General features: G+C 41.7%; 1 protein-coding gene across 1 annotated transcript; it reads left to right on the top strand.

Moving 5' to 3' along the window:
- Positions 1–117: 117 nt before the first annotated feature.
- LOC139121781 (alpha-endosulfine-like) lies at positions 118–12,321 on the top strand. Its single transcript, XM_070686931.1, has 3 exons — positions 118–308; positions 3,690–3,794; positions 10,572–12,321. Exons 1-3 carry the CDS (start codon positions 240–242, stop codon positions 10,752–10,754), a joined length of 357 nt encoding a protein of 118 aa, XP_070543032.1. The 5' UTR covers positions 118–239; the 3' UTR covers positions 10,755–12,321.
- Positions 12,322–14,693: the final 2,372 nt, after the last annotated feature.

The following is a 14,693-nucleotide window of genomic DNA, read 5'->3' on the forward strand; positions in this document are numbered from 1 at the left end:
CTATTAATATCAGCGCACATAATCAAATTTATTGTCAGTAAACAGAGATAGAAATTACCTTTTATATCACTACCTAATAAGTGTTATGATGTAGCCTTACTTCTCCCTACAGCAAAATAGAATAGTCTCTGACGTCATATCCCTGGACCCGTCATCGAAGTGCTGTCGGCTGTGTAGCTCGGTATTTGGCAGCAATCAAGACGGTCTCGATCTTTCCCTCCTGATTCTAGACGCCGGGAATGTCATCGAAAACAATTATTGAAGGAACACAACTGAGTGACAACATGGAAAAATCTGAAGGCCAACAGGTAATTCTGTTTTAGTTGGTAAGCCTGAACACGGCGTCGGTAATGCCATAATGCCAGAGTACACAACTGCAATCTGCAATTCGGTTTGCAATGCAACAACATCAGGTCCCGGTCTTGTACTTGTGCACTCCATGGCTGTTGAAGTGTTAAGTAGCTTTTCATTGATGCACCCACGTAAACATGGTGGAAACAGTGACTTATTGTATATTTCTGCAAATATAGTGTCGTGTATTCTTGCCGTAGCTGACATCTAAATGGTGTAGTGTACTGTTTACCTATTAATTCAATTGTTGTTTTCATGAATCACAGTGCATACCATACAATGTAGCTATGCATCAGTATTAAAACTAACATTGTACATGGATAGGTATATTTCACATGGAAAACGAACAATGGTTTGTAGGATTTCTTTCTCTATGCAAATTGAGTCTTCCTACAACTAAAGAATTCAAACAAATACCCCCATATTATTCAATATAATTTGTATTATACTGTAACACTTCTGTGTTGTGCATGCTGTGCTAACTTTAAGCTGATATCAAAATTCCAATGCTGTGTGAAAGTTTGCAAAATTTACCTTGAGCATATTATTGGTCAGCTTACAATGTGATACTTTTTAGTCAGAAACACTGATTTCATGCAATTTCTGTCTGTAAAGCTCCCTATTGTGCATTAATCCTTGACCAACCAAGGTAAAACAGGGTAAACAAACCCAACTTTCAGTCCTTCTGATGTGTCCCATGGTGTTTGCCAATCAGGAATGACAAATACCTCAACCCCTCTTTCAGTGAGGGTACCACATACAACACGTAGTGTCACAAAAAGGTGTGCAGGCATTTAAAAAGAGATTCTAAATCACACAAAAAACCTGTAACATATAACATTCAAGTGCTGTAAAACAGATCTTTAGCTAGCATGCTGTTTTAGCTAGAGTCAATGGTCAACTAATATGAGATGCAGCTAATTTAAACATTTCTCTACATAAAACGTGGTCAAAGTATCTTGTTAGCTAACTTAAGAACCCAGTAATTCAGTTAAAATTCCCAATCAGCTAAAATTAACTGCAGCTAATTCAAAGTGTTTTGCAGTGATTTAAATTATTTCCCCAACACAATGCAGAACATGATAAATACAAAATAGACCGTCTTTCCTGCTGATGGTGCTGTTGTGCCATCATAGCCAAGAGCAATAAGGGCCTTTAAAACCCTGTGAAATATTCAATAGTACAATCTGTCAATGGCCGTGACTGCGTATAATTTAATTGGCAGATGCCTGTATCAGTAGTAAAGTCACCAAAATCATAATAATATTCTCGAATATGCCTCTGTGGAAAGAGGCACTGTTGGAATGAGTTGACCATAGTAACAGAAAGTACTTCCTTTTTTGTGTGTATTATGTTCCACTTTAGGCATTCTTTCACCAATCAACCCTTGACAATAAATAAATACCCCTTGACCGGATAATGACAATTATATTACCATCAGGAAACATTGGGGACATGCATATGCAAAGTGTCTACCATCACTTTTGAAGCACAGGGTGTACAGAAAGCAGAGAAATTACAGTGAAAGTGTCATGTTCTCACATAGAATTCATATTGTTGCAATATGGAGTGAAGTGGCGAGAACATGAATGTAAAAAGGGTGCATAATAATGACAGATGTCAGAACATTGTCTGATACCCTTTGCACAGAGTACATTTTGACATTCAGAGCAAAAACAAGCATGACAATGTCCCTGTAACTATGATTGCGTATGCCGTCCATGAGATAAAAAGGCTTCTCCTTCATGAAAGTACTCTGCATCTTGCAAACTTCAGCTATGCCAATTTTTCGTGATATTCATACATGCAAATAAACACAATAGCTATGAGTTTTGTAAGCTGAACTTTTAAAATTTAGGTGAGGTCATTTGGTACATATCAGCAATTAATTAAAATTATACAACATTGAAAATTTTTCAAATTATATGGGTCAGTTATTTGATCATTAACTTCTTATCACTACAATAGATAGCGTGTTGACACAATTTATTTCCATTTGAAAAGCACCAAAATGTTTTGATTATTTTGGTATTCATGTTATCAGCAAAAAGTGTAATTCTTGCCTATGTTTAGTTGACAAACAAGAACAAAGCTATTTTATATTTGGTAGGCAGAACAACAAACTGACAACCAGGTGAACTGTTGATGTTTCTAACTACATATGCACATGCTGGGGCTGTTTTTGTCAGTCACATCAAAATTAATCTGTGGTCGGTGTTTGAAAGACCAGTCTTATCTTGAAACTAACCACAAAGTGAATATTCTGCTGGTAATGACCCTTAGCAATGGATGTGACCACACATTCTCTTTAATACAAATATAATCCTTTCAAGACTAAAGAGACTATGGAAATATTGCTGTGTAATACCGGTGATCAATTTCTTTAAATGGATTTTTTAATGCATGTTTGCAAATTTAAATTCAGGACAACTTCACAACTACAAGTGTATGTGAACTTGATATTGCAAAAATAAATATCTATATTAATACTCTCTTTACACATTTAACAGATGACTTGTTATATCAAATAATTATTTACAGACAGTCTAAAATCATGAAAGTCATGAAGCATGATTGCACAAATCCCCCTTATCTAATCAAAATATCCCTTCAAATAATCACACACAGTGTGACACCCTTCAACAGTGAGTTTTGAGGTTATGATTTACACTGAGCATTTATAGTAAGCGTTCTACTTAATGATTACTTTCTATGATGTTATATCATACAGGTGATGTAATCCACTATCTTACGCCACAGTTAAGTGATACAAGCTTCCTATCTATAGAAGGATGAGATAAAGCTGAAAGACTGTCTTTATTTGATATTTGGTCAATGCTAAACTGTAATTTGCTAATACCTTGGAAAAATTTCAATTTTCATAAGTCCCTCTCTATCAGAACCAGCTCTCCCCCTCCAAATTTTCAAGCAGAGGGTGGCATTCCCCCTGTGAGAGAAACCTGGAGAAAAGACTGCAACTCATTTTAAAGCCATGCAGTGTCAAGAATGTTTCTCTGATTTTAATGAATGATATATATCTATCTACACTTTTTAAAACATAATTGTCATGACATTTTCCCCATGTATTCCAATAGATCAAGCAGAACAATTGCCGTCTTGTCAAAATCAAATCCGTCATTTTGTTTTTTTTTAACATCGAGGACCACAATGGAAATAAGCATCAATTGCTTTCTTGTGTTATCCTCGGCAGTAATGTGAAATGTACATTTTATATATTTTATTTTAATTGCCAAATAAATTCAATTCAATTCAATTCAATGTCTCTGGCAGTATCTGTTATCTTGTCACTAACTTGAGCTTTTAATGTTTTCTTACAGAAACCAACAGTAGAACAACTTGAAGCAGCTAAACTAAAAGCTAAATACCCCACAGCACAAAGGCCCGGTGGATCAGATTTCTTGAGGAAAAGGTTACAAAAAGGAGTAAGTTTCATCTAAATCATTGATTTGCTTCTGAAAATTTTTCGAACCTTACACCAAAAACCAAATGTTATGAGACACCACCAATACTTAGTGCATTAATTAGTGTTTCTCTGGTCCTTTCTCAGTATTCAGACTAGGTAGAGTATAGTGGCATCTTCCTTGGTCTCATAATGTCCAACATGTTCTCTTCAGAAGTTTCAATACTGTGTATGTTTGTCGAGTAGTTTTGCAGGTTTTGTGTGACAAAATGCTGCAGCAAAACCCCCCTGGTAGATGTCAACAAATAATATTGCATGCATGAATGTTATGAACAATGTCATAGAGGGAAACCACTCTGAGTGATCTTACTAGAAATAATTTCAGGGCTCTCCTATCACTTTACACAAGCCCTCTATTACATGAGCAAGTAATCATATGAGCAAATGGGCATTAGTATTATGAAGCCTCATGTTCTCCGAATGTTTCAAAAATATCGATAATATGTCCAATCATTCTCATACAGTAGTGCTTGTCATCTATCATTTTGTCAAGACAGTCAGAAGCTATATTGAGCAATATTCTGTTTTCACCAATTTGACATTTCTTATGAAAATGCCATATATCCCTTTTCCTGCCAAGTCGGTGAAAATCCGCTTGAAATTCGGTGTAGCTAGAATCTGAGCAGCCACGGCCGTTATCCTGCCAAGGCGTTGGAAATCAGGCTACTTTTTGGTACCCCCTTTCCTGCCTAGTCGACGGAACTACGTGTAGCAAACCCTTGCTCGCGCTAGGGGTCGTTCGAGGACAGGTTTTGGGCGAGGAACGGCGTTTGCTCTCGAAATGGGTTCACAGAGAGTCCAACGACAGGGAAAGGTGCGGAAGCTACCCAGCCAGTCCCCCACCCCGGTGGGGGACTGGTTTTTTTTGGGGGGACGAGTAGCGTACTTGGCAGGTTAGCACGTTGACGTATTCTAGCGGAGTTTGGGGTAACTTGGCTCTGAGGCACTACATAGATTGCGGCCGAAATGACCGTCTCGGCAACGCTAATCTGTAAGGCAACCGCCTAAGACCGCCTCAGCTGGCGGTGCAATTTTTTGCCAATGGTGCGAGACGAAAATCACGGACTTGGTCCTGATTGACGGGAAGTGCGGACGGATTTGACGGACTCGGCTTTCTCGAAGGCAACCGCCTAAGACCGCCTCAGCTGGCGGTGCATTTTTTGCCAATGGTGCGAGACGAAAATCACGGACTTGGTCCTGATTGACGGGAAGTGCGGACGGATTTGACGGACTCGGCTTGATTAGTCCCTGACATGGAACTGATCCGAACGGACTTGAGCGACATTTGTGAAGGGTAACCACCGCTTTTAACCGACTTGTTACCTTCTCGAAAAGACTACCCACTCAGATGTCGGACGTTGTCGGCTGCACTTGGCTCTAGACGTTCAAGCCGTGCAACGAACACACACCGCCTCACCTTGCCATTCAGGAACATGGCCTCAAAATTTGATACCATTGTTCACCGACTTGGCGGCTGCGGTTAGGTGCGTGAACCGTTGTTCACCGACTTGTTACGCCTATGTTGTCCCTGTGAAGTTCGGCTAACGGCCGAGTCTAACGGGAGTTGGCAGACCTGTGTTTGGTTTATACCGTAGTATGACCGACTCAGGTAGAGGTACCTGTCGGTATATTCCGAGTTTTACGCACTCGGGCGTCAATGACGGGTCGTCATCACCGCTGATGACGTAGACGTGCTGGCCACGTTATTTGAAGGAGCCATGTTTGCCCAACAGACGAGGCCGAGACAGCCGTTGACAATTTTGGCATCCTTCATCTTTGACCGCCTTAGTTGGGTAAGCCGCTCGGCAGGCGACGGTTATGACCTAAACAAGCCGCTGAAGCACTGTTCGTTGCCGTACAAGAACGAGACGCCAGTCCATTACTGCTTAATGGGCAATCTGTCGGGTTGGCTTGTCACCGACTTGGATGACAATACGCCCTGCGCAGGCGTACTTAGAAGGGACATGAGGTTAAAGATACGGTTTCCCACCCGTACTAAACATGGGCTTGGGGCAACGTCCTTGGGTGGCAGGTGCGCATGCCACGTACCCAGCTGGACGGAATGTCAAGTTGAGATGCTAATGACATTGACTATGTTATGCTAAGTGCTCGATTGATTTGCATCGCAAATGAGTATTATTAGCATATCAAATGGTGCGGACAGGCAATTTACATGACGGGTAGGAATGTCAGCGCCGGTTGGTGGACTGATTGCCGTAGGTCCATTATAATAACAGGTGGATGCATATATTAACACCCCTGCGTCCAATCATGTCCAGGGCTTTGTTTCCCTGTGGCTTTAAAAGGGAGGGACCTGCTAGTCTGTCGACACTGTTCCAGACATGAGCTTGACGGACCGCAAAAGTTTTCTGAAGGCGAGCAGACGACTGAAGCTCAAAGATGCAGAGTCTCCGGGCGGTAGTGGTAGCGATCGTTGTGATGTCCCTAGTAAACGTTCTAAGAAGTCGGGCAAGAAACGCTCCCGTAAGGCGAAGCCATCTCCGGCTGAAAAACCCAGTGGTAAGCGTAAACGTAAGACCGATCGTTCTGCCGATGAGGATGATGACGGGTCACCGGTTGCCAGTGGTTCTCACCCGGCTGCTCCGGGAGAGACTACTTCACCTGCAGAGACTACATCTGCTCTTGTGGGAGATACTTCACCTGCACAGACTACGTCTGCTGCTGCTAGTGAGACAGTGAGTAATGAGACGGCTGATGCCATTGGTTCTCCCCCGGCTGCTCCGGGAGAGACACCACCTGTTGCTACTATGAGCCCTCATCCTGCGTCAGGAGAGGTTCCTGTGCCCAGTGCGAAAGAGCTTGAGTCCTCGTCATCAGCAGAGGCTGCCGAGCCCGTTCCTGCCATAGTTTCGTGTGCTGCGATGTCCCCGCCGAAAAAGATAGTGCGGAGGGTTCGTTATCAGGATAGCCCACCTGATTTTGAGCCAGATATGATCCTTGATGCCGCTACGGGCGAGTTCAGCCCAGACGCCCAGACGACGGTGATATCACCGCTGAGTCCGACTCGGAGGTTGACGAGGATGCGGCAGAGGACGATGACTTTTATGACAGGCAGTACGTAGGTGAGGCAAGCTCTGACGACGATGATGACGTTGCTGCTGTGTTGGCGGAGGACGACACACCTCCTGTCTGGCGTATGTCGGAGACTACCGATGCTAATATATTTGAGGAGACCGATTTTGACCATGAGAGAGGACCGACTTTCACCTTGCCCAGCCACGCCCGTGAGCTCGATTACTTTTTTAAGTTTATTCCAGCTACACTGATCAGATTGGCCAAGGACGAGACTAATAAATACGCCAAATTCCACCAGCGACATATCGCTAGGAAAATAGATAAATACTGGCGTAACGCTGACTACCGAGAGGTGCAGGCGTTCATTGGCGTCTTAGTCTGTATGGTATCGACCGTAAATCATCAGTGGAGGATTATTGGTCTAGCGATCCCTTTCTGAGAAACCAGGGTATTTCTACTGTGATTACCCGCAGTCGCTTTCAGCAGCTTATGCGATACTTTCATCTGGCAGACCCAGAGAACGATCCACGTCGTGATCCTGATGAGGCACGCCGCCGACGTCGGTGTCAGGAGGATCCCCTGTATAAATCAATCCATGGATGGAGCCCATAGTTGACCGTGCGTAAATAATTATAAGATGGGTAGAGAGATCTCCATCGACGAGGGCATGGTGCGATTTAAGGGCCGTTCTAAATTTAAGCAGAGATTACCGCATAAGCCTGATCGAGACGGTTTCAAGATATGGCAGCTGTGCGACTCCACCACTGCATACATAGCTAACTTTGCACCGTACCTAGGTGTGAAATATCGGGATCGGACTGATGGGAGACGGCAGGAGCGAGGTGTGGTGAAAAGAATTACGATGGAGCTGGTCCAGCCATTCTGTGGATATAATCACAGCCTATTCTGTGATAGCCTGTTTAGCACGGTCGTTACTGCTAGAGAGCTGATGGAGACCGGGATCTACATGGTCGGGAGTTTCAACCGCCGTAATCGTCGCACCAGCCCCCTCAATTAATTCCGCCGGGTAAGAGGAAGCGCCTTCCTCTGTCTGTTGGGGATATGAAAGCCACGACCAGAACGGACTCTCGTCTTAACATCACTGCTTATCAGGATAGTAACGCTCAGGTGCTGATCTTGAATACGGTCTATCCACCCTTGGAGTGCGTGCCAGTGGGGGAGGGAGACGAGCGGCGACAAGTGCCTCTGTCGCTGTATAATTATCGCCGGTACATGGGAGGCGTCGACCGAGCCAACCAGAAGCGCAAGTACTTTCACACTGGGCGCAAGAACCACAGATGGTGGACATATCTGGCATGTTACCTGATTGATGTTGCCCTGGTAAATGCATATATATGCTTCAAGCATGTACACCCTGATAGTAAGCTGACCCATAAGATGTTTCATCTGCGTGTCGGGAAACAACTCATTGGCGGTTATTGTGGGCGATCGCAGCCCAGTGTGAGAGAGGTCGAGGCCACTGTTTCTCTTGCCTCGTACATCAATCCACAAAATCAGCCGATGCACGTTGTCAGCCGTTTGGAGGGGCGGCAGAAATGCTGTAAAGTATGCAGCAGAGAGGGTAAGACCATTGCGAGCGGACGACTGTCTGAGACGTCCAAAGGATGTAGTCTGTGCGGGGTTCATCTTCACGAGGGCGAGTGTTTTGCGGCTTTTCATCATCGCATGATGCTACGAGGTAAGAGGAGCATTGGCGTGCAGACCTCTACTCACACAGCCCCGACGACACCCATCAGCAAGAGATCCCGACGTAAATAACGGACAGGGGACAGCTTCGCCTAACAGTGGCTTGACTGTATTCTGAACACGGACCATGATCACATTTTGAGCACGGTTGTGCCGTTTGTTTGTGCTTTACGATCCCACTGATTGTAAATTGAAACACGGATTATTTTGTACAATCCCCCGATTGTAATCTTTGTAACACGGACCATGCACTCGGACGTCGAGACAGACTCTGAGATTTATTATTCGGCATAATGTAAATTATTCCCGAATAAAATACTATCTATGGATCGCATATTTTCGTTTTGTTTTGTTTTGTTTAGACGGATTATTTTGTACAATTCCCCCTATTATAATTTTTGAAACACGGATCTGCCACCCTGATTGTAATTTTTGAAACACGGACCATGCACTCGGACGTCGAGACAGACTCCGAGATTTATTGTTCGGCATAATGTAAATTATTCCCGAATAAATACTATCTATGGATCGCATATTTTCGTTTGTTTTGTTTTTACCCCCACTTTCGTTTTTGGCAGATCCGTAAGGACGCTATAGTAATGGATGAACGTGCGTTGTATCACGTGGGAGGGGCACAGCCCAACGGAGGCTGTGCTCGTGCGACGTAGACGTTGTACCACCATCTGTCGTTGGGGTTAGTGCATAGAGCAGTTGCACTGTCCAGAGCTAAGGTGGTACAAAACTGCACCTTAGTAACAACTGCACAACTAACGTGTTAGGAAACGGTAACACTAACGAGCTAAGTGTTCACTGAACTGGCCAAACTACGTACACGCCTTCCTTCAATGGCGGAACTATGTCGTTGACACTACGTCAAAGCAGACTGCAATGTGCGACTCTTCCAAGTCGTTCAAAGTACGTGGCCAAGTGACACAACCCAGGGAAACAGGACAGGTTTGAGGGTGCTGCCGCACCCATAGCACTAACCCCTGGGTCTTCTACTAACCCACGAGAGAGGTGACGTTTCCCCGGTGTGGCCGTGCGTGCCGGCGAACGAGCTTTACTTCCGCGAAAGTAAGCTAGAAAAGGGCATAAAAGTGCACGTCCCCCGGGGCAAACAACGCCCGTGACCTCGTCATTTTCTGGACACAACCTCATCAGCGGTTGCCCCTCTATACGGGCATGCAAAAATTTTTGAAGTCTAACACGTATATGGTCGGTAATCGTACCCCGAAAATGCGGTATTTTCCCGCCAAATGCCTGGCAGGAAAGCGTGCAGGAGAGCCTATCTTCTGTAGACACGGAAAAGGGGGCCGGTTTTGACCGACTTGGCAGGATAACGGACAGGGGCGCTCGGCAGGAAAAGGGGTAATGTTGCTTAGTATGACAGTTATAATCCCCCAAAGACCCATATAAACCCAGTGTGTGTGTCACTGAACTTGGCTGGCCATCATATACATAGAGATTACTGAATTTCACAAACTTTGCAGGATAAATGGCCCTTGAATACCAGATTCTTGGCACCCTGAAAATAAATGGAGTTTCCACTGAGTCATGGGATCGGAGTTAATGCTCAGCTTTGTACAGTAAATACAGTGCTCATAAATTTCACAATTATGGTAACCCATCATAATCTGTGTAAGTCATTTTGTTTCCAATGTACTGTACTGTCATTGTACTACCGAGACAAAATCAAATAGCAGGAGGGATTTTATACAAATTGTTTCACATGTTAACTCTTTGAGCATTTTGAATTTTTCCCGCTAAAATATCAGGGCAAGATTTTACCAATTTTTATGAATTTTTCCGTTATTTTTTCATAGTTTTGCACCAAATGGACATAATTTTTCGTTGGCTTCAGTTTTTGACCAAAACTTTGCAAAAAATCTGTAAAATTGTATAGATCTGAAAAAAATTATTGGTGTTTTATTCTACAAAGGTAAGAGAAATCGACTTTGGCACTTAAAGGGTTAATATTTCTTTGAATTTTTTACAGCAAAGGTATTTTGATTCAGGGGACTATAACATGGCCAAGCAAACAGGTAAGCACAGTAACAAACCAAACAACGGTGAGAAGCTACCATTGCCGCCTCAAATGCAAACTGGAGATACCATTCCAACGCCAGAAGACATACCTCAGAGGAAATCCTCCCTTATGACAAGCAAACTGGCGACATAGTCAAGTGTGCAACTTGAATGGACAAATTGTTTTCGGTGAACATTTGGACAAAAGAACCAAGGGAGGTACCAATATCGAAGGCCAAGTCATAATTTTCTCCCAGTGGTTTGATTTTGAGACACACAATCTCACTGAGGGAATATTAGCTCTATGCCTTGCATGACCTATTTCCAAATGTTCGCTATACTGTATGCCATCTGTTCTGGACTTCAAGAACTCTCAGATTACCACAACTTTGGCAGAAGAAAACAAAAGAAACAAATAATCATCCCAAATGTGAACTTTTGCGGATTTCTCTTCCTGCAGGTCACTTATCCTCAGTAAACAACGTGTCAAAAAACTTCTTTTTTTCTTATAAGTGTACTCATGAAAATAACAGTTGCAATACCAAGACATTCTGTTCATTGTCTTTACTATTCATGTGAAATTTTTCTAGTTTAGTGAAAAAATGCTGATTAGTTAGGATATTTGTCATATCATGTAATCTACCTGACCAGTATACCGAGCCAATTATTCATACTGTGTATTAATTTCCTGCTATGATCATCAAAAATTATTTTTTATCACCGATTAATTAAAAATAACATGACCGTGCTGCAGTGGAGAAGAATCCTTCGCTCTGTTATCTAAGATTTGGCAAATGTGTGATCACCATGACAACAAGGCTTTTGATCAGTCACCACCGCCACTTTGAGGCGAGACAGAGTCTAGTCCATTTGATAAACTTCCAGATGTCTGATAGTCGATGGGACTGACATCTGATTTGTATATTAGCTCCTCTGTACAACAAGAGAAAAACCGAAATCATGTATTTAGTAGCGTCAGAATTGTAGAATACTTACAATATAAAATGATGATGTTTTTGATTTAATTTATACTGTGGGGTGTTTTGAATCGAGACTTTGCCTCCTGATTTGATGATTACAAGCATACTGTGAGAAACCCTTTGCCTCTTGTGATAAAGCTCTGACAAGAAAATCATACTTTAACCAATTATTTGTTCACATGACTATCCTACTATTTTGTGTGGGGGAAGATAAGTATGCTGCCCTTGTTTGATTTACGCAAGTGATCTGTAACCCGTCAAATTACAGCCACTCAGATTACAAAATTAAATTGTCTCCTTTGCAGAGGAAGTCTCTGAAGTTTAATTAAGTTCAAGAAAATCACCACTTCTGATTTCACTCACAAATAATTAAATTGATTTCTTGATTAAGATTCTGGGTCAAATGATTTCTCGAGTCATTGTGTAAAAATGAATTAATGTTCAGCAGTGATCAAATGTTGAAAAGCAAAGATGATCATCCCAAGGAAATACAGCTACGGTATCTTGTCCATGAAGAAGCTACCCGTAGTAAGTGCTAGCCACCTTTGTACAAAACAAAAATTACAGTTACTGAATGAAGTTTTTATATTCTTGCACTTTTGTGTTTTCTACATTTTGTAGCAATGTAGCAAACTAACCATGTGATCAAGCCTGGTGACAAAAATATTGTTTGTTTTTTTTGAGATGTTTCTTCGGAAACTGAGTCGTGTAAAATAAAGCATGTACACTGAACAACTTTAACATGTGTGTACAATGACTCTCTTTGTGGTGTGTTGAATGCGAAGTTTGGAATCCGAGTTGCATTTAAAGGGGAAGTTCACCAAGGATGATTTTTACATATGTGGTAGCTCTGTGGTCATTTACCCAGGAAAAACTATTTTCACCATTTATAACTCGCAGGATTTTTTACAAAAAACAATAAAATAGTACAGGAAGTTGCCCATGTAATTTGAATCATGGGAAAAAAGCTCCAAACTTGGAGCTTGCATAATGTGATATGGAAGGGACCATCTTTGGACGGGCATGGCCCCCACATTGTCCACTCACAGTAACACAGTAGTAAACAGCAACACAAAATCTGACTGTGGAAAGTTTATTATAAGTGATTCATTGTTTATGCAAGGATAAACAGTATAAACAAAAATAATGTAAATACGCACAGCCTGGTTTAAGCATGGGTGAGTGGACAAGGCCATACCCATAGGAAAATGGTCCCTTCCATATCACATTATGCAAGCTCCAAGCTTGGCGCTTTTTCCCATGATTCAAATTACATGGGCAACTTCCTACTATTTCTATCGTTTTTTGTAAAAAATCTTGCAAGTTATAAATGGCGAAAATAGCTTTTCCGGGGTAAGTGACCACAAAGCTAGCACATATGTAAAAATCATCCTTGGTGAACTTCCCCTTTAAGATTTCAACAATGGATACATTTAAACTTTTAGTGACATTCCAATTATTGATTAAAAACTGGATGAGTACCAGATTGCTATAGGGAAAACACCTTTTGCAATTTAGGCACATATTCTATCAAACCCAAGTACTATGCATGGTCCCTACACTGCTTGAAAGTCCATAAAAGTCCTTGAATTTAAGGAAAGTCTTGGAAAGTCCTGGGAAATGAAATGGAATCTTTGAAAGTCCTGGAATATTGATAATCTACCTACAATTTTCAAAAATGACAAGATTCGTTGTGATATCGTAAAAATGATGGTAAAAGAGTAAAAAAAATATTTAAAATCTGGAAAATGGTATTTTGGACAAAAAAGTCCTTGGGAGTCCTAGAATTCCTGTTGACTGCATGTCTTGTCAGTCATGTCGCATCAAACTAGCAAGCAGAAACAAGCAACCTGAACTGCCGTTTGTTCTTATTCAGAATTATCCATTACATCATTGTGGTGATGCAGGGCAATAACCACAGATCCACCGCATTGATGCAACAACTGGGTAATATTGGTAACAAATGTCAAAGGAGAACAATGGTACAACTGCAATGATGAAAAGAGACATTGTTTCGAGTTTGTGTCACAGTCTGAATACTTTGACAAACACTGAAACCTTGAAGAGCATCACGCCTACAAGGTGTCTTGATCAGTATCTGCAAATCAACAAAGAGTAGTAGTGTCAAAGAATCACCAGTTTAGTTCCTGATCTAAGCTTACTCTTGAATAAAAGTGATTTTAAGATTTTGCTTCAAGTTGCAGCAGCATAGGTATACAAGCAGTGTTAATTCTGGTGACCTTTGATGGCCACCTCATTTGCATATAAGAGTCCCACTGCACTGCATGAACAGTTATGTGTTCATCTGTTATAGTAATGGTAGTTTCTACCAAATTACAAGGTCAAGTTGCAAAGCACCTATCTTGGCACATACCTTTTGCTCACAAAGCAAATAATTGTGTTTATAAAAGTCCCATCAGTTTTGTAAAGTTGCCACTTGTATTGTAAAGAAATCCTAAAGATTTGTTGCTGATTAAATAGTGTTTTTGAAAGCGAGAGTGATGGCCTTGCAAAGTTTCCTGTTGATGCTGGAAAGAGTGTTAAAGGTAAATTAAACCAATTATTCCCATCTTGTTCCATCCATTTTATTACTGAATCTCATTCTGGCAATATCCGTTCACATGGAAATTCATGATGAACAACCACCCAAGTGTGATGGATCACGGATATTGGTTTGTTTTTGTAACCTTTTTATGTAATACCCTCTACAGGCACAGAGGCTGTAGTGTTAAATTCCCATTCAGACGTTTCCATAGGTGTATTCATGAGACGCTTTGACGTGGACAATTTCTTGTTCTATAGTACAAATCTTGATACAAAAGGATACATATTGTGCATTGCCTTGCTATTCAAGCACTTTCATTTCCTGGTAACAGCAAGGAGCTGTAAGGTTTCTGTGCCTTCAAAAATTTCTATCCGTCATTCAAATTGTAATGGCAACACATCAACTGTCAGAAGCGCAATTCTATTTTTGCAATGTATGACGCATTTCCCAACATAATTATCTTTGCTCAGTATTACTGCAGAAATAGGTGGAGTCTACATCCAAAAGTACTTCAGTAAGACATGGTACACTAATACGCATTAAAAATGTTCTGAAAACATTTGGAATT

The sequence above is a fragment of the Ptychodera flava genome, chromosome 21, assembly GCF_041260155.1.
Source record: "Ptychodera flava strain L36383 chromosome 21, AS_Pfla_20210202, whole genome shotgun sequence".
NCBI lineage: Eukaryota > Metazoa > Hemichordata > Enteropneusta > Ptychoderidae > Ptychodera > Ptychodera flava.

Coding starts and splice junctions, on each gene's coding strand:
- LOC139121781 (XM_070686931.1), top strand. CDS start 240: ATGTCATCGAAAACAATTATTGAAGGAACACAACTGAGTGACAACATG. Junction 309..3,689: donor AAAAATCTGAAGGCCAACAG/GTAATTCTGTTT, acceptor GTTTTCTTACAG/AAACCAACAGTAGAACAACT. Junction 3,795..10,571: donor GGAAAAGGTTACAAAAAGGA/GTAAGTTTCATC, acceptor AATTTTTTACAG/CAAAGGTATTTTGATTCAGG.